Here is a 14742-nt window from a genome sequence, read left to right as displayed (position 1 = left end):
CGCCTGCTCAGTTCCATTAGGCCAGAACTTAATGACCCAATTTGACATCCAGCACTTCCCAAATTCTTCCACTAGGGGCAGTAGAGAAAACAACACCATCTACTCCCTGAGGGTCTGGACTTTTGCAGGTACAGTGAGAAGACTACCTGAAATTTTCTTTGAAAACTAGGATTTTGGATTTAAAATGTGTGTATTTTGTTTTCTTCCCCATAATGTGTCCACATTTATTTTAATATAAAGTGATTTTTTAAATTCTATATCAATGAAAAATTTGACCCTCCAAGATCAGCCTCATGTTTGTTTGATTGTTCACCCCATCATGGACCCCAGAGGTGTGGTGTCATTCCTCTGTCACCCTAATGCCACCTACCCCAAGCCCTGCCCCCATAAACCCACCTATCCCTCACAATCAGCTTCACCTAGCCGGATGACATCATACTAATTTGTCTTGCCTTCTAATCAGGAGGCCACCGTCTTTTTATTCAACCATCCAGCTATGCAGTCTTCCTACCTAATCCCCAGATAGACCCATCCCCTGCCCACCTCTCAAAGTGCTCATGTCATTCCCAATCCAGGAGCATCCTCTGCATCTCCCATTCAGTACAAACACTTCCCGTTCTTTAGGATCCAGCTTAAGTCCGCCCTCCTTTGACTATTTCATCACATAATCATCTTCTGCAATGTGTTGAGGCATTTCAGTCTGAACCACGTCTGGCAGTTGGTTTACAATTGCTCTAGTTATTTCATAGACATTCACCTTGTCTCCCAAACTAGTTTCTTAAGCCTGTAAATGCCAGTGCCATTGTTTGCAACTTTTTTCTTTTCATTGAAAAGGCTGCCAAGCAGCATAAACAATAAATAGCTAATTAATTCTTCTTTTCCTTTAGAATATACTGATTAATCTAACTCAGCTTCCAGCCCTACTTAAGGATCCTCACCCTTCATCCTTTTTATTCTTACCCATTACCTTCTCACCTATCTCCTGACTCCTTCGGACATAAAATATCAGGAGATAAAAGATATAGGCTTTTTAATGGGAAAGTGCACAAAGAGGCCCAGGGTCTCTCCCTGAGACCTCAGATTATATGAGGCCTCTAATTTTACTCTTAGTGTGCTGCCTTTTCCTTCACAGGGTGTGTCACGGTTTGTAATTAAGTGTTTGTGTGTTCGTCTATGGTACTGCACAAGTATTACAGTTTGCCTGTTTTGCTCTCTAGATTGCAAGCTCTCCAAGAGCAAAGGAATCTCTTGCTCCCCATGGAATCCTAAGCCCAGCATAAAGCCTGGCCCATAGTAGGTGCTTAATACACATGTTGAGTGAATGAAAGAACAAAGAGAGAATCCAGACAAGGTACTTTTGGAAGGTCTTTGCATTCTTGTTCTACCAATTAAAAAAAATTTTCTGGCTTTTTCAGACGACACAAGATGTACCGGGAGCAGCTGAACCTCACCTCCCTGGATCCCCCGCTGCAGCTTCGACTTGAGGCCAGCTGGGTCCAGTTCCACCTGGGGATCAACCGCCACGGGCTGTACTCCCGGTCCAGTCCTCTCGTCAGCAGACTCCTCCACGACATGAGGCACTTTCCCACCATCAGTGCTGGTGAGGCTCATGGGATCAGGCAGGACAGAGTGACTCTCTCCCAGAAAGGCTGGGCCAAGTATCTCAGGCCAGGCTCTGGGGTGGAACATTAAAGTGTTGACACTGACACTTGATAGACAGAAGAACATAGATGTTGATTTTTTTCCCTTTGAAAGAGATCTTAGAACCATATCTCATCATGACCCCACAAGGGAGGCATAAGGAGGTGTTCCATACACTAAAGAAAGGCAGTCACTTTCATTTATTGAGTGCTTCTTTTGAACCAAGCAATGCATTCTCTCTTATACAATGACCTTAGGGCATGGACATTATTGTCACCATTTTATAGATGGGAAAACTGAGACTCAGAGAGGTTAAGTCACTTGGCCCAGGACCCAGGGGCAGAGCTGGGATTCAGACACAGGCCTGCTGGTACTAAGCCTCTGCTCTCAAGCACTATGACAGTCTAAGCAACATAGCAGATTATTAGCAGAGATAAAATTAGGTTTGGTCTCCTGGACTGGAGTGTGCACTGAAGAGCTAAAGAGTGTGAGGCCTGGGATGGAGCAAGGTGGAAGACTGAAGCCCCGGGAGAACCTCTACTGAATGGTCAAGGGCCCCAGGTTGCATCAGTTTCACCTTCTGGTCTGAATCAGAGTCGAGAGCCCCGTGTGGTTGGCTCTCCCAGGAACTTGGCTGGAAGTTCTCACTGCCCTTCTACTCCTTTGCAGATTACAGTCAGGACGAGAAAGCCTTGCTTGGGGCATGTGACTGCACCCAGAGTAAGTGACCTGGTCCTGCCTCCAGTCAGCTCCTATACGTATGAACCCCAGCATCCTCTACGGTGGGGACCGGCCTGGGAGATGAAGATGTGTGGCTCTCTCTGCCTAATCTGAGTACTCAACATTTGTCCCCACCCACCCACACACAGAAAAGGCATTTAAGAGGAACGCTAGGATAGGACCCACTGGCCAGAATGTGGTCTGGAAACCAGCATCGTCAGCATCACTGGGAAGCTTGGTAGGAATGCAGAATCCCAGTCCACTCTGATTTTCTGAATTTGAATCTGGATTTTAACCAAACCCTCAAATGACTGGAGTAGGTTTTCAGATTTAAGAAGCAATTATACAGGATGCTGGCAACATAATACAATTACCTGGGGAGCTCTAGAAAGTGCTGTTGCTTAGCCTCTGCCTCTGGAGGTTCTGTTTCAGTGGCAAAGGGTGAGGCCCAGGCAGCAGCATTTTAAAACTGCCCAGGTGATTCTAATGCAGCCAAGGTTGAGACCCGCTGGGGTAAATAGTCAATAGAATCAAAAAGCTAGGCATAAGAGTAGGAGAGCTCCCCTCCGGGGTGTTTTGAGCTGGTCACAGGTGGGCTGGACACCTAAACCCCCAGGTCAGTCACCGCTGGCCATGAGTGGTCTCATCCATTTACCTCAATGTGCTGAGCACATGTCAGAAATTTCTACCTGCGGCGTGATGTGTCAAAGGTTTGAAAGACAAAGGTGTACAGGGCTCCTGGCTTCCCTTCTTTTGTTAAGCACCTGCCATTTGCCCTTTTATAGAACACAAGATAAGTGAGACATTGTCCCCACCTTCACAGGGCTTACAGCAGGGTTGGGACAAGGTGAGGCAAATGGGGTGCTTAGGTGCAAAATTTCGGGAAGCACCTAAGGCGCAATCATTCTCCAGACCCACGTCCCAGCCCAGGTGTGCAGACTTAAATAGGAAGAGACACAGATAAACAAACGCATCTATTATAGTATAACAGATGGCATGGTTGTTACTGAGACCCCAATAATCGAGAGACAAGAGTTGGTGTAAGGAAAGGCAGCCTTTAATCAGGAAGCTGGCGTCTGGGAAAATGGTGGAGGTGGACTTATGTCTCAAAGACCGTCTTTGCCTCTCCCAGGATTGCCAAAGGGTTTTACAGGGGTTTGTGGTGGAAAGCTGATTCATGCTGACCAAGCAGGGACATGCAGACATGCTTGAGTGTTTCAGATAATTGCCAGGGAACTTTCCAGGTGGGAGCTAACCAGCATCGTACTTCCTTCTCTATGGGTTTCAAATAAGATCAGAGTTAGTAAGCTAGTAAAGAATGACCACCTACCTTAATAATTTTTCTCTCATTATTTGTGTACAATGTGAGAGCAAGAGTCATTGTGTTCTGGCAGTTAGCTGGGAGCTGTGTGGTTTGGGTTATAGGAGAGAACTAGTTTTCAAATCCAAAAGTTTAACAAAATGGAGTCACTTCTGTCCAGGCTATTACATAATCAGAATCTACAAGGGTGCCATTGAAACACAAAGAGGAAGGGGTCAGTTCTTCTTAGGGAGACATTCTTTGGGCTTTTCAATAAGTGTCTATCTGGAAAAACCCATATGATTTGCCCCTTTCCCATACCAGCAAAAAAAAGTACTTTCTTGAGCCCCTGGACACACTCTCTCTGGCCTAACACCATGAAGTTTACTTTGTATGCTTTGAAAAGCAAATCCTGGCCTTTAGGGTCTTATTAGATGAGAGAACAGAGAAGAAACCAGCCAGGTGTATTGAATGAACAGAGTCGTGGCCCTGAGCTCAGGCCCTGAAGCCTCGTTAACTCATCCTTCTGCCCTTCATTCACAGTCGTGAAACCCAGCGGGGTCCATCTCAAGCTGGTGCTGAGGTTCTCGGACTTCGGGAAGGCCATGTTCAAACCCATGAGGTAAGTGACCGCCTTCCTCCCTGCCACGCCCAGTGTGGCAGCCCTGGGGGAGTTTTGACCAGAAAGTCATAAAAGTGACCTAAAATCTTCATGCCAGTCATTTGGAGACTCTCTTTTGAATAATCTGCCCAAGCATATAACTGTTCTGGCAGCTTAAAGCACTCTCTTAAGGGGAGGTTGGAGAAGATCCATTGCAGGTTGGATTCACTTGAAAAGCCTTAAAAAATCCTGAAGCCTGAGTTCCTCTTTCCCGTAATCCCAAGGCCCTGGCAACCTTGAGAACTGCTGCTATATAAGGAGATCCCCCATTTTTCCTATGCAAAAATCCAAAAACCTAGTTGTTTGGTCAATTTAAATATATAACTTTTCAGAGATGGACATGAAACAATTGAATTGTCTGCGAATATTTAATTTCTTGATTTTTAAATCCCATCATATAAAACACTATATAGATTTAGAAATATTGCCTACCCACACTCTCACATTTCACTTGTCAAAATTTTTGTCATTGGTCATCCTCATCACTAGAGTCAAGTTTGGGGCCAAGTTAAATCAATATTAAATTCTGCCCCCACTACCCACCCCCATCAGCACCAACAACCTGCTTTAACCAGTTGCATCAGGCAATAAAACCAGCAACAGGGTGAAGTTATTTGAGGTTAGTGAATCTGTCCCCCAAAAATAATTGAGAGGGCATCCCCCATCATTTGAGAAACTATGCAAGGATACCTCTCTTCTGAGGGACAGTTTTGGGAGAGATCTCATCTTATATTCAGACATATACAAAGCACTAAAATAAATAAATCGAATTCCTTTAAAATGAGAGCAGTATCAGTGAGCACACATGGCCATTCGCAGGGGTTCCACAAGAAGTGTGACTCTGGCACAATGCTCAGCTGAACACGAGAGCCACCAGCAAGGTTCCAGCTATTACAGAGTTTTAAATTATTTTACAGTCATGTACATTTCATGTATACTCATGAGAGCACCAGTTAGAGAGAGGCGACACGAGGAACACTGACGTAGAAATGCGAGACGTTAATAAGAAGCATAAAAGTCATGATAAATCTGCAAATTCACCACAAGTCACCAGATCCATAAATTACGTTCTCCAAGCTAAATTTTCACGTGGCTCATTAGGATGTCTCTAATTTTTAAAAACTGGGAGCAATATGGAGTGGATGAGCTCCACTTTCACATTTCATGTATTAGGGAGGAAAAACCTGCATTGTTTCATTTGCAGGAAAATAAATTAACATAAGTAACAGTCTAAAACCTCTTCTGCCTGGTTGATTAGAAATAAACACAAAAATTGTTCAAATTAACTAGGGTTTTTTTTCCCAAATATAATGCAAAATCTTCCAACATTCAGTGGTAAGAGATATTTTACCTATTCTTATGCCATAACACAGTTTAATTTACATTTTTATAAAACATAGCCCAAAATCAAACTAAGTATTATGTTACAATGTATTTCCGGAAAAACCGTGCCTTTTTTTCCATAAGTAATTTAAAGCAAGCAGTATTTTTTCCTTATTAAAGAGGGAAAGTTGAAACTTACCTTGGGGCAATATAAATTATGAACATAATTAAAGACTATATTTTAAGTATAATATACACAATATAATGTACAGTAAGTGCATTAGTGCTTCTCAAAGTATGCGAAGCATTGATGTAAAGTATAAGCAGTTTTCAAATTTAAAATCACTTCTATCATATGCCATACAAAAACAAGGAAGTGATGTTTTAGAAGATCCTAAAGAGAGTATGAGAGATTGTGTATTCCTATGGTTGGAATTCAGGAATTAAAACAAGACTGGGGACCTGGACTGTCCTTACAGACCTAGACATTCGGTGGGTGACACTGAGGCAGAGAAGCGGGTCAGGCCTGAGCACAGAGGGCTGTAATCTAAGTGGGGCTGTACCTTGTAAAATAGAATCTCCACTTTCGGCAGCAACTCACTGTGGTTTCCAGGACTGGCTCATGTTTTTTGGCAAAGTGCACATCGCCATTTCAATTGCAGGTGCTGTTTATTTACAGCTTTCCACAGCATTATGTTTATTTACATTTAAATTGCTCTTGCAGCCGTGGTAACAGTCCCACGTGGTAGATTGTAAAATTATTTGAAGATCATTATTCTTCCATGTTTATTAACTTCGAGGTAAAGTCACCCTAGAGGCCAGAAATCACACCACACACAATGCCCTTAATGATTAGCACTTTCCTGAAATGCACACCCAGCTGGCCCCATCCCACTCAGGGAGGCTGGTGCTCTTCGGGAATCCATAACAGATTTAAAAATAAATGTAAATCAATATCCTCTACACTAGCCTCCCTCAACCCTCTGGCTGGACCACTCTCATAGCCCAGCTGAGTTCCTTTGAGGGGATGGTCCCATGTAGTTCTCCCAAATCGCCTTATTAAGACTGGGTCTGTCCTACGTTCTGCTAGCCAGTCCTCTGTCTTCTGTTTACAACTAAAGAATGTCTGCTTTTCTTCCTTCTCCACTGCTGGGTTTTTTAAAGACTCAGCCTCAGACACCAAAGCTTGTAGGAAACTTGGTACTGGTGGTGCCTGCAGGCCAATGTCTTGCAAGAAGCCTGGCCCCTCCTACGCTGCAGGTCTCCTCCTAGCCCAGGGAGCCACGGGCCATTCCTGATCTGTCGTTCCATCATCTGTGTACACAAAAAGCACAGAAGCATGTTTTTCTTTCTAGCTGGGCATGCTTATCAGCTGTCTTCTCAGGCTCTTAGCTGGAGTCTGAGTCCAGGGCATGATTCCTTCCTTCCTTCCAGACAGCAGCGAGATGAAGAGACGCCTGTGGACTTCTTCTATTTCATTGACTTTCAGAGACACAATGCTGAGATCGCAGCTTTCCATCTGGACAGGTAGGGTCTGGCCCCATGGCGATGGCTTTGACGGTACAGGCAATCCCCCAGGAAGGGGCGCTGGACAGACCCTCGGGTGGGAACCCCCTGGCATTTCTTTGTTTCGGCTTTTTATCTTCTTATACCTTAGTGTGATGCCTTTAAACCCAACACCTCTCATCAAACCCAGGGATTAAAAAACACAAGGTCTTTTTTAATGTAAAGAAAACTAACGCCTTACAGCTCATGTTGCTACCTTGGTTGTGACATTGCCCTTTGCTCTAGTCTCCTGATCTGAAAATGAGGACAACGTGCCCACTCCCATTTATCCAAGGGGTGTTAAGATTGTGACACTAGGAGGTAAAAGCACATACCAAGCTTCCCACCTCCTTATATTTGCTCAGTTATTGCTACTCAAGGTGCGTTCTGTGGACTAGTATCATGAGCACCACCCAGGAGCTCTCTAGAAATGCAGAATCTCAGCTTCACCCTAAAGCCACTGAATCAGAACCTGCCTTTGAACGAGATCCCCAGGTGATTCGCATGCACTTAAAAGTATGAAAAGCACTGACCAAGACCACAGCTCGGATGGTGGGAGGGTTTGCCCAGGAGGCTTGATGGAATAAGGATTTCTTCTGCAGCCCTTTAGCTCTGGGCACTATCAGCCCAACTCTGCAGAGACCCCGTCAGCAGCCACCTTGCTGGGTCTGGTCAGGAACGCCAGCCAATTTCTAACGTGTGCTGGCCTGGGGACAGGACCTGTCCTCCCAACTCCCTGACCATCCCTCGGACCTGAACAGGGCTCCCTGTCTTTCAGGATTCTGGATTTCCGACGAGTGCCACCAACAGTGGGAAGGCTAGTGAATGTCACCAAGGAAATCCTCGAGGTCACCAAGAATGAAATCCTGCAGAGTGTTTTCTTTGTCTCTCCAGGTAGACTACTAGCCAGAGCAATATTCTGGGTCTACGTTCAACAGTGGCCTGCCCCACCGCTGGCAGCACATGCATTCTTGGGATGGGCATGTGCTGTCATCAGACACTCCCACCATGGTCTGCTTGAGAGTAACACAAGATGAACTGTGGATGGGAAAGGGTTGTGCGTGAGATGCTAACCAGTCTGTGTGGGCACAAGACCTACAGTGCTGGCCTCCCTGGTACTAGACATTATCCGTATTCTAATCATACAGATAGGATGCACACTAAGTCTGTGTCCCACACTTTCTCTGTTCTGAGCCATTTGAACACTGGTACCCAAGACGCTCAGTTTTGTAGCATCCACTAGCACCTCCATCTGGAAAAGGCAATGTTTCTTCCTTCCTCTGCCTTTTCCCAAGCTTTGAGTTTCCCACTCCTCCCAGTGGTTTCTTGGGGCCGGGAGAGGGCACGCCTCCAAAGCCCGCCTCTCACTCCATCTCCTCTCTCGTCCCCCATGCTCCAGCCAGCAACGTGTGCTTCTTTGCCAAGTGTCCGTACATGTGCAAGACTGAGTACGCTGTCTGTGGCAACCCGCACCTGCTGGAGGGGTCCCTATCTGCGTTCCTGCCATCCCTCAACCTGGCCCCCAGGCTGTCTGTGCCCAACCCCTGGATCCGCTCCTACACGCTAGCAGGAAAAGAGGAGTGAGTCGGCCCTGGCCACAATGGCATGCCTACCGTCCTGCAGTCCAGTCCTTGAGAGTGAGCATGGTCCCTATACCAGGGATGTGTGGCTAGCCTGGCTTTTGGACCCCAAAACCTGCCTCGGTCCTCCTTCACTCCATTTGATATTGATCCTGGAACCAGCTGGCCTGGGTCTGTTCTCTCTTTGGTTCTCTTATTCAGTGATAAAGAGCGTACTGTGTACCCAATTAGGTGCTAGGGGATATAGCAATAAAAGACACAGGCTCTCCCCTCAGGAAGCTCCTTGGTCTAGTGGGGTGGACAGAAAAGCTGCCAGATTATGAAAATAAGTGCAGTACTTGCTGTAACTGAGACACTCTCAAGGAGACCTGGGAGGGACACCTGGTTCCCCTGAGCAAGATCCATGAGGCCAAGGATCTCATCGTCATATCCCCAGGGCCTGGCTGGCACACTTCCTGGCATGTAGCAGGTACTCAGTATTAGTTGACTGAATGAATATGCCCATTAGTTACACCACCATGATCATGGTGGGAAGAGAAGTAACCGGGCACATGACAACTCCTAAGGGACTTTGTGAAGACTGAGAAAGAGGCCACTGGATGAAAAGGGGTACGGGGCATTGTGGGCAGAGGAGTATGTGGAGAAATGACAGAGGACAGCCTGGAGGAACGGGCCTACACACGGTACAGGAGCACTGGAGGGCCAGAGTCTAAGAGTCCTGGTGAGAAGGCTGTGCAGAAGCGGGCGAGGGACACGCACCAGCCTTTGCCTGGCCCGCCCCATCATCTCCCCTCTGGCACACATACCCCAGCCATCAGTTTAGTGCCCAGCAGAGTGAAAGGACCCAGAACCTTCTCACCACACGGAACCTGCAGCCTCCACGTCTCTGTGCCTAGGGTCCTCCTGAATATACAGAGAAGCTGCCACCCACCCAGGGCAGGATCAGGGAAGCAGGGATTTTGGAGTGGGGGAAAAGTGTGGGGAGGGCCCCCAACACCTTGCCATCTTGGCTTTTCCAGCCCCAGGACTTCTTCTCACCCTCAGGTGGGAGGTCAATCCCCTTTACTGTGACACAGTGAAACAGATCTACCCGTACAATAGCAGCAACCGTCTCCTCAACATCGTCGACATGGCCATCTTCGACTTCTTGATAGGTAGGTCCCCACACTCAGGGCACCTGGCAGGAGTGGGCTCCGGCCGTTTGGCTGGAACTCACTGTGACCCGGGGCAAAAAGTGACAGCTCAGCTCAGGAGTACTGAATCACCCTGCACCTCCCCCAGCCTCAGAAGTGGTGAGGCCCACGAGGACAGAAGTGAAATGTTCCCCTCCCGAGTGGGCATCAGATCTGAAGTTATATGTTTCCTTCACTAAGTGAGGGGAAACCAGGTAGGAAGGTAAGACAGTGCACAATAAATGTGTAGCAGTGAAAGGCCCTGAGGCAAGGCCACAGGCCCAAGAGACTAGCAATTCCACCTTCCAGTCCCAAAGGGGTCAGGAAAGGGTAGGGAGAAAAGCAGTTAGGCAGGTGGTCGTCACACACGGGCTGAGATCTAAAGCACAGCAGACAGACACCACTCTCGTGCCCTTTAGGAAGTTAGCCTGTGTCTGTCTACTTAACCAGGCCCCAGCTGAGGGTCTCTGGGCTGAGGAAGGCCGACACCAGTATGTCCAAGGGGCACAAAGGCACATTTCTGTGCATCAGAACCGCTGGCCCGGGGATGGGGGGAAGAGGAAGGGTTTAAGCCTTCAATTTGAAAACAGCCCCTTTAGGGCTTGCTTGTTTAGCTTCCTTCTCTCTCTGCAACTTGCCTGACACCCTGAGGAAATGGCAGCTTGTGGCTCAGCTTCAGACTCCCATCTCTAAACTGTTAACAGGCCCCCTCTCTCTGGAGAGAACTCAGAGGTCAGGAGCATCTGTCCCCCTGGCCTGCTGGCCCTGATTTCTCCCCTCCTTTACAGGAAATATGGACCGTCACCATTATGAGATGTTCACCAAATTTGGGGATGATGGGTTCCTCATTCATCTTGACAATGCCAGAGGGTAAGTGTGACCGCCCTTGTACCAACAGTCCCTGCTTCCAGCCACGCTTTGTGCGGCTGCTCAGGGGACACAGAGGTCCCAAGAACAAGGGCTTCCACCATCCTGTCTCCTTTCTCTCTCTTGCCCTACTTCCACTTCCTTTTTCCTTTTGATCTTTGCTAAGTCCCATTGATTCTCCTCCAGCCTGAGAGCACTCGTGTGCCCTCTAGTGAAATAGACTGAGGTTTGCCCTAAGGTTATACCAGACAGTACACGCCTGGAGGCAGAGACAAGGCTTAATCTCAGTGCCTGGCCCTATGTAGTCAGTGAATGAATGAATGGAGGATGGCTTGGTTTTAACATCTTTGGACAGAGGGTTTTGGGAGCTGACTGAGAAGGACTGGAGAGGCAGCTACCATGATCCCTGGCATTCTACCCCAACACAGATTCAAAAAAGGCCAAAAGAAAGCACCAAGGGAATGAGAACAAAGCTGCCTTGCCACCCATGAAAGCTGTTTCTTCTCCTAGGTTTGGACGGCACTCCCACGATGAAATCTCCATCCTCTCACCTCTCTCCCAGTGCTGCGTGTAAGTTTTCAAGGGCAGGTGACAGTTGGAACTCTTCACCCTCCTTGCAACCAAGCTCTGAAGGTTTTCACTGTTCTAGGACGTGGGTGGGTAGAACATGAATTACCTCATTTCTTATACTACAACTATCAAATTTTCCTCAGCAACATCTCAGACTTTTTCATCTTTCAGCATTAGCATCAATCAGGATCTAATCTTTTTTTTTTTTTTTTTTTTAAAGATGATCAGTAAGGGGATCTTAACCCTTGGTTTGGTGTTGTCAGCACCACACTCAGCCAGTGAGCCAACCGGCCATCCCTATATAGGATCCGAACCCATGGCCTTGGTGTTATCAGCACCACACTCTCCCGAGTGAGCCATGGGCCGGCCCTAGGATTGAATCTTTTAAACCTTTCGTCAACTTTAATCTTTTTTTTTCTTTTAAAAGATGACCGGTAAGGGGATCTTAACCCTTGACTTGGTGTTGTCAGCACCACGCTCACCCAGTGAGCAAACCGGCCATCCCTATATGGGATCCGAACCCGCAGCCTCGGCGCTCCCAGCGCCACACTCTCCCGAGTGAGCCACGGGCTCGGCCCTCAACTTTAATCTTTAACCTACTCAAAAATCATCACCTACTTTTGCAGAACCTGACGGTCTCTGATATTACTAATCAGACTTCTGCTTTGCCTAGCAGTCGTAAAAGCTCATATTTATTTCTTATTTGATCACCATCTGAGCAAAGTCCTGACTTAAGTCCCATAAGCCGGTATTAGATTGCAAGCAAGCACTCATGCCTCTGCCTGGCCAGCACTTCTGTAAAGGATGCCTAGCCTATTTCCATGCCTCTCCAGTGTTTTCAGCCAGGCTGGTAAAGTCATATACCTGCTCAGCTGCAGTGTCTAGAGCTAATTATAAATATGTGATTTACACCTAGCAAAACCATCTCATTCATTTCCAGTGGAAAACTCAAAGAATGAATATTCTTCATCAACTTCTTAGGTTAATTTCAACATGTTTCAACTCCTTGCCTCCCCTCCTCCCCTTCTGCGCAAGAAAAGCAGTAACTGTTTATGGCAGAGGTCAGACAATTAAGCTGCTTACACATCTGAGTCTAAGTCCAATTCCCATGTAAAAAGAAATCAAAATCCTAAAGATTGGTCCCCCCTGATTTTCATCTCTCTGATTTTAGAACTACATTTTATTATTATAAAGTTAGCAAGAAACAACTTGGAGGCTGGCAGTACCTAGGGTTTTGAGATGGCAGATAGCTTCATCATTTCTCCTACTAAAAATTTCTCTCATTAGCTTTAAATCTCCTTGAAAAATCATAGGTGTCACTTCTGTTTTGATTCCTTAGCAGTGTCAGAAGCAGTGCACAGGGCCGAGCCTCACCATGTGTGGCATTACAATCATTACAGTACAAATGGCTCAGTGGGTTCTTGACCAAAAGGCAACTGGACAATGGATTGCAAAATATTGGATGTCACCTCATTCATTCCCTTATTACCTGGTTTTTATTAAAATATGCTTGAGGAGACACGGGGAGAAGGCTCTAAGAACATCCAGCTACAACATCTGTTTGTGGAGAAAGTACTTCAGACAGGTTATTTTCTTTACATTTGCTTACTTGGTTCCTATGACTTTGCCTTTTCAGGATAAAAAAGAAAACATTTCTGCACCTGCAGCTGCTGGCCCAAGCCAACTACAGACTCAGTGATGTGATGCGGGAGTCACTGCTAGAAGACCAGCTCAGCCCCGTCCTCACTGAACCCCACCTCCTTGCCCTGGACCGGAGACTTCAAATCATCCTGAAGACAGTGGAGGGGTGCATAGAGGCCTATGGAGAGCAGAGTGTTGTAGCCAACGACCTGACAGAACAATCAGCCCCAGACTCTGGCCAGGCTAACTTGACAAGCTAAGGACCGGTAGAATCAAATTTCAAAAAATATACCTGGAACCAGTAATGGATTCCAAGTGCAGGCCAGTGCTTCCTCACTTCCAACTTGTAATGCTGGAAGCCAACTCATGAACTCAGGAAGGAGACGGGGCATTTTCTGTAACAGTAACTGGGATCCACTGAACTTGATCAAAATATCAGAAAAGGGTTATTTCAATTAAAATAACAAAAAGTATGCCAAAATAGCAGCCAGTAACCACAGAAGGAATTTTGATGAAGGGAAAACAAGTAGAGGCCTCAAAGGTGAGAACAGCATGGGAATGGGCCTAGCAGGGACATGAGCCTGGAGTTAAGGCAGGAAAAAAAGCCAGGGCATACTCCACAGCTCCCCAACCACAACCTTCTCATAAAATCTGAAGAACTGTCCCCCACCCTCCCACCCCCCAAAATGAGCAGCGGGTGTCTGGGGAGGTAAGGCCTCCTAGATGCCCCTCCCTCCAGCTGCTGGCTCCGAAAGGCCTAAAACAAGTTTCTTTTCCAAGCGCCTTTAAAAGTAAAAGTAAAAATACAGAGTCCCTGTCTCCACCTTCTCTCTGACTTGTTGACATCTGGAACTCCTGTAATAGGAAGCTGTGTTTCTTATTTTGTAATTAAACAATGAAAATACAAGTGACAGGAACATACTCTTTCTATGGAGTGATGAATCAATCGACAAGTGTAAAAACGCCTGATTTCATCAGATCAACTTCTCTTCTGATAAACGCCAGGGGTTCAAATACCAGAAGTGTGAAGGGAGTAGAAAAGAGCTGTCAAGAGAGTACAAGGACAAGAACCAGAAATGTTATCCAAGACTTATGCAATGTTTCCAAAGACAACCCAAAAGGACAAGTAACAGTGCGTACTTCTGACCCCACCGGTACCTTACATTACTGGTCCACTGCCCCTGAACCTTGTGTCTCCACAATAACAACATCACACCATTCACTGGGTTCTTACCATGTGCAAGGCACTTTACCCACAACACGGAATCAACACATGGGTTTCCAATCTTCCCCAACATGTAGATATAACTGCCTACCTCCAATGTGCACAGAAGAAGATTAAGGCTCAGAGAGATTAACTAAAATCCCACAATTTAACAGTTCAGACCTATTCCAAAGTGTTTGTTCCACTATAATACAAAGACGCAGCAATATCTCAACTGATTTATGTAGTTATATTTGTTTGCTTTAAAAAAAAAAAAAAAATCTACTCTTTAACACAGGAACTTGAATCCCAGAGCCTCCCCTGACTGAGGTGGCCCTACCGCAGTAAGGGCTTCCACTTCATCAGCTGTTCTCCTACTTCGTCATTTTTTCCCTTTGGAGGAAGGACTGGAAAGCACACACAGAAGAGGGAGTAAAAAATATTCAGGCAAAGATGTCCAAAGAATAGCACAAAATGGTTTGAAACTTCCAAGTCACAGAGCCTCAGGAAGGTAAGCT

The 14742-nt window shown here is 46.4% G+C and overlaps 1 protein-coding gene across 1 annotated transcript in view; it reads left to right on the top strand.

The window, feature by feature from the left end:
- FAM20A (FAM20A golgi associated secretory pathway pseudokinase) overlaps nucleotides 1-13280 on the top strand; it is a 49697-nt gene extending 36417 nt beyond the window's left edge. The window contains exons 2-11 of the mRNA XM_063081338.1: nucleotides 1416-1600; nucleotides 2311-2361; nucleotides 4205-4283; nucleotides 7080-7172; nucleotides 7969-8084; nucleotides 8590-8770; nucleotides 9815-9924; nucleotides 10731-10812; nucleotides 11320-11379; nucleotides 13016-13280. Of these exons, the coding sequence (XP_062937408.1) occupies nucleotides 1416-1600; nucleotides 2311-2361; nucleotides 4205-4283; nucleotides 7080-7172; nucleotides 7969-8084; nucleotides 8590-8770; nucleotides 9815-9924; nucleotides 10731-10812; nucleotides 11320-11379; nucleotides 13016-13280 (1222 nt within the window). The remainder of the gene's footprint in view (nucleotides 1-1415; nucleotides 1601-2310; nucleotides 2362-4204; nucleotides 4284-7079; nucleotides 7173-7968; nucleotides 8085-8589; nucleotides 8771-9814; nucleotides 9925-10730; nucleotides 10813-11319; nucleotides 11380-13015) is intronic.
- The last annotated feature ends 1462 nt before the right edge of the window (nucleotides 13281-14742 follow it).

This window comes from Cynocephalus volans, chromosome 16 (assembly GCF_027409185.1).
Source record: "Cynocephalus volans isolate mCynVol1 chromosome 16, mCynVol1.pri, whole genome shotgun sequence".
In the NCBI taxonomy this organism is placed as follows: domain Eukaryota; kingdom Metazoa; phylum Chordata; class Mammalia; order Dermoptera; family Cynocephalidae; genus Cynocephalus; species Cynocephalus volans.
This window is presented reverse-complemented; position numbering and strand designations above follow the sequence as displayed.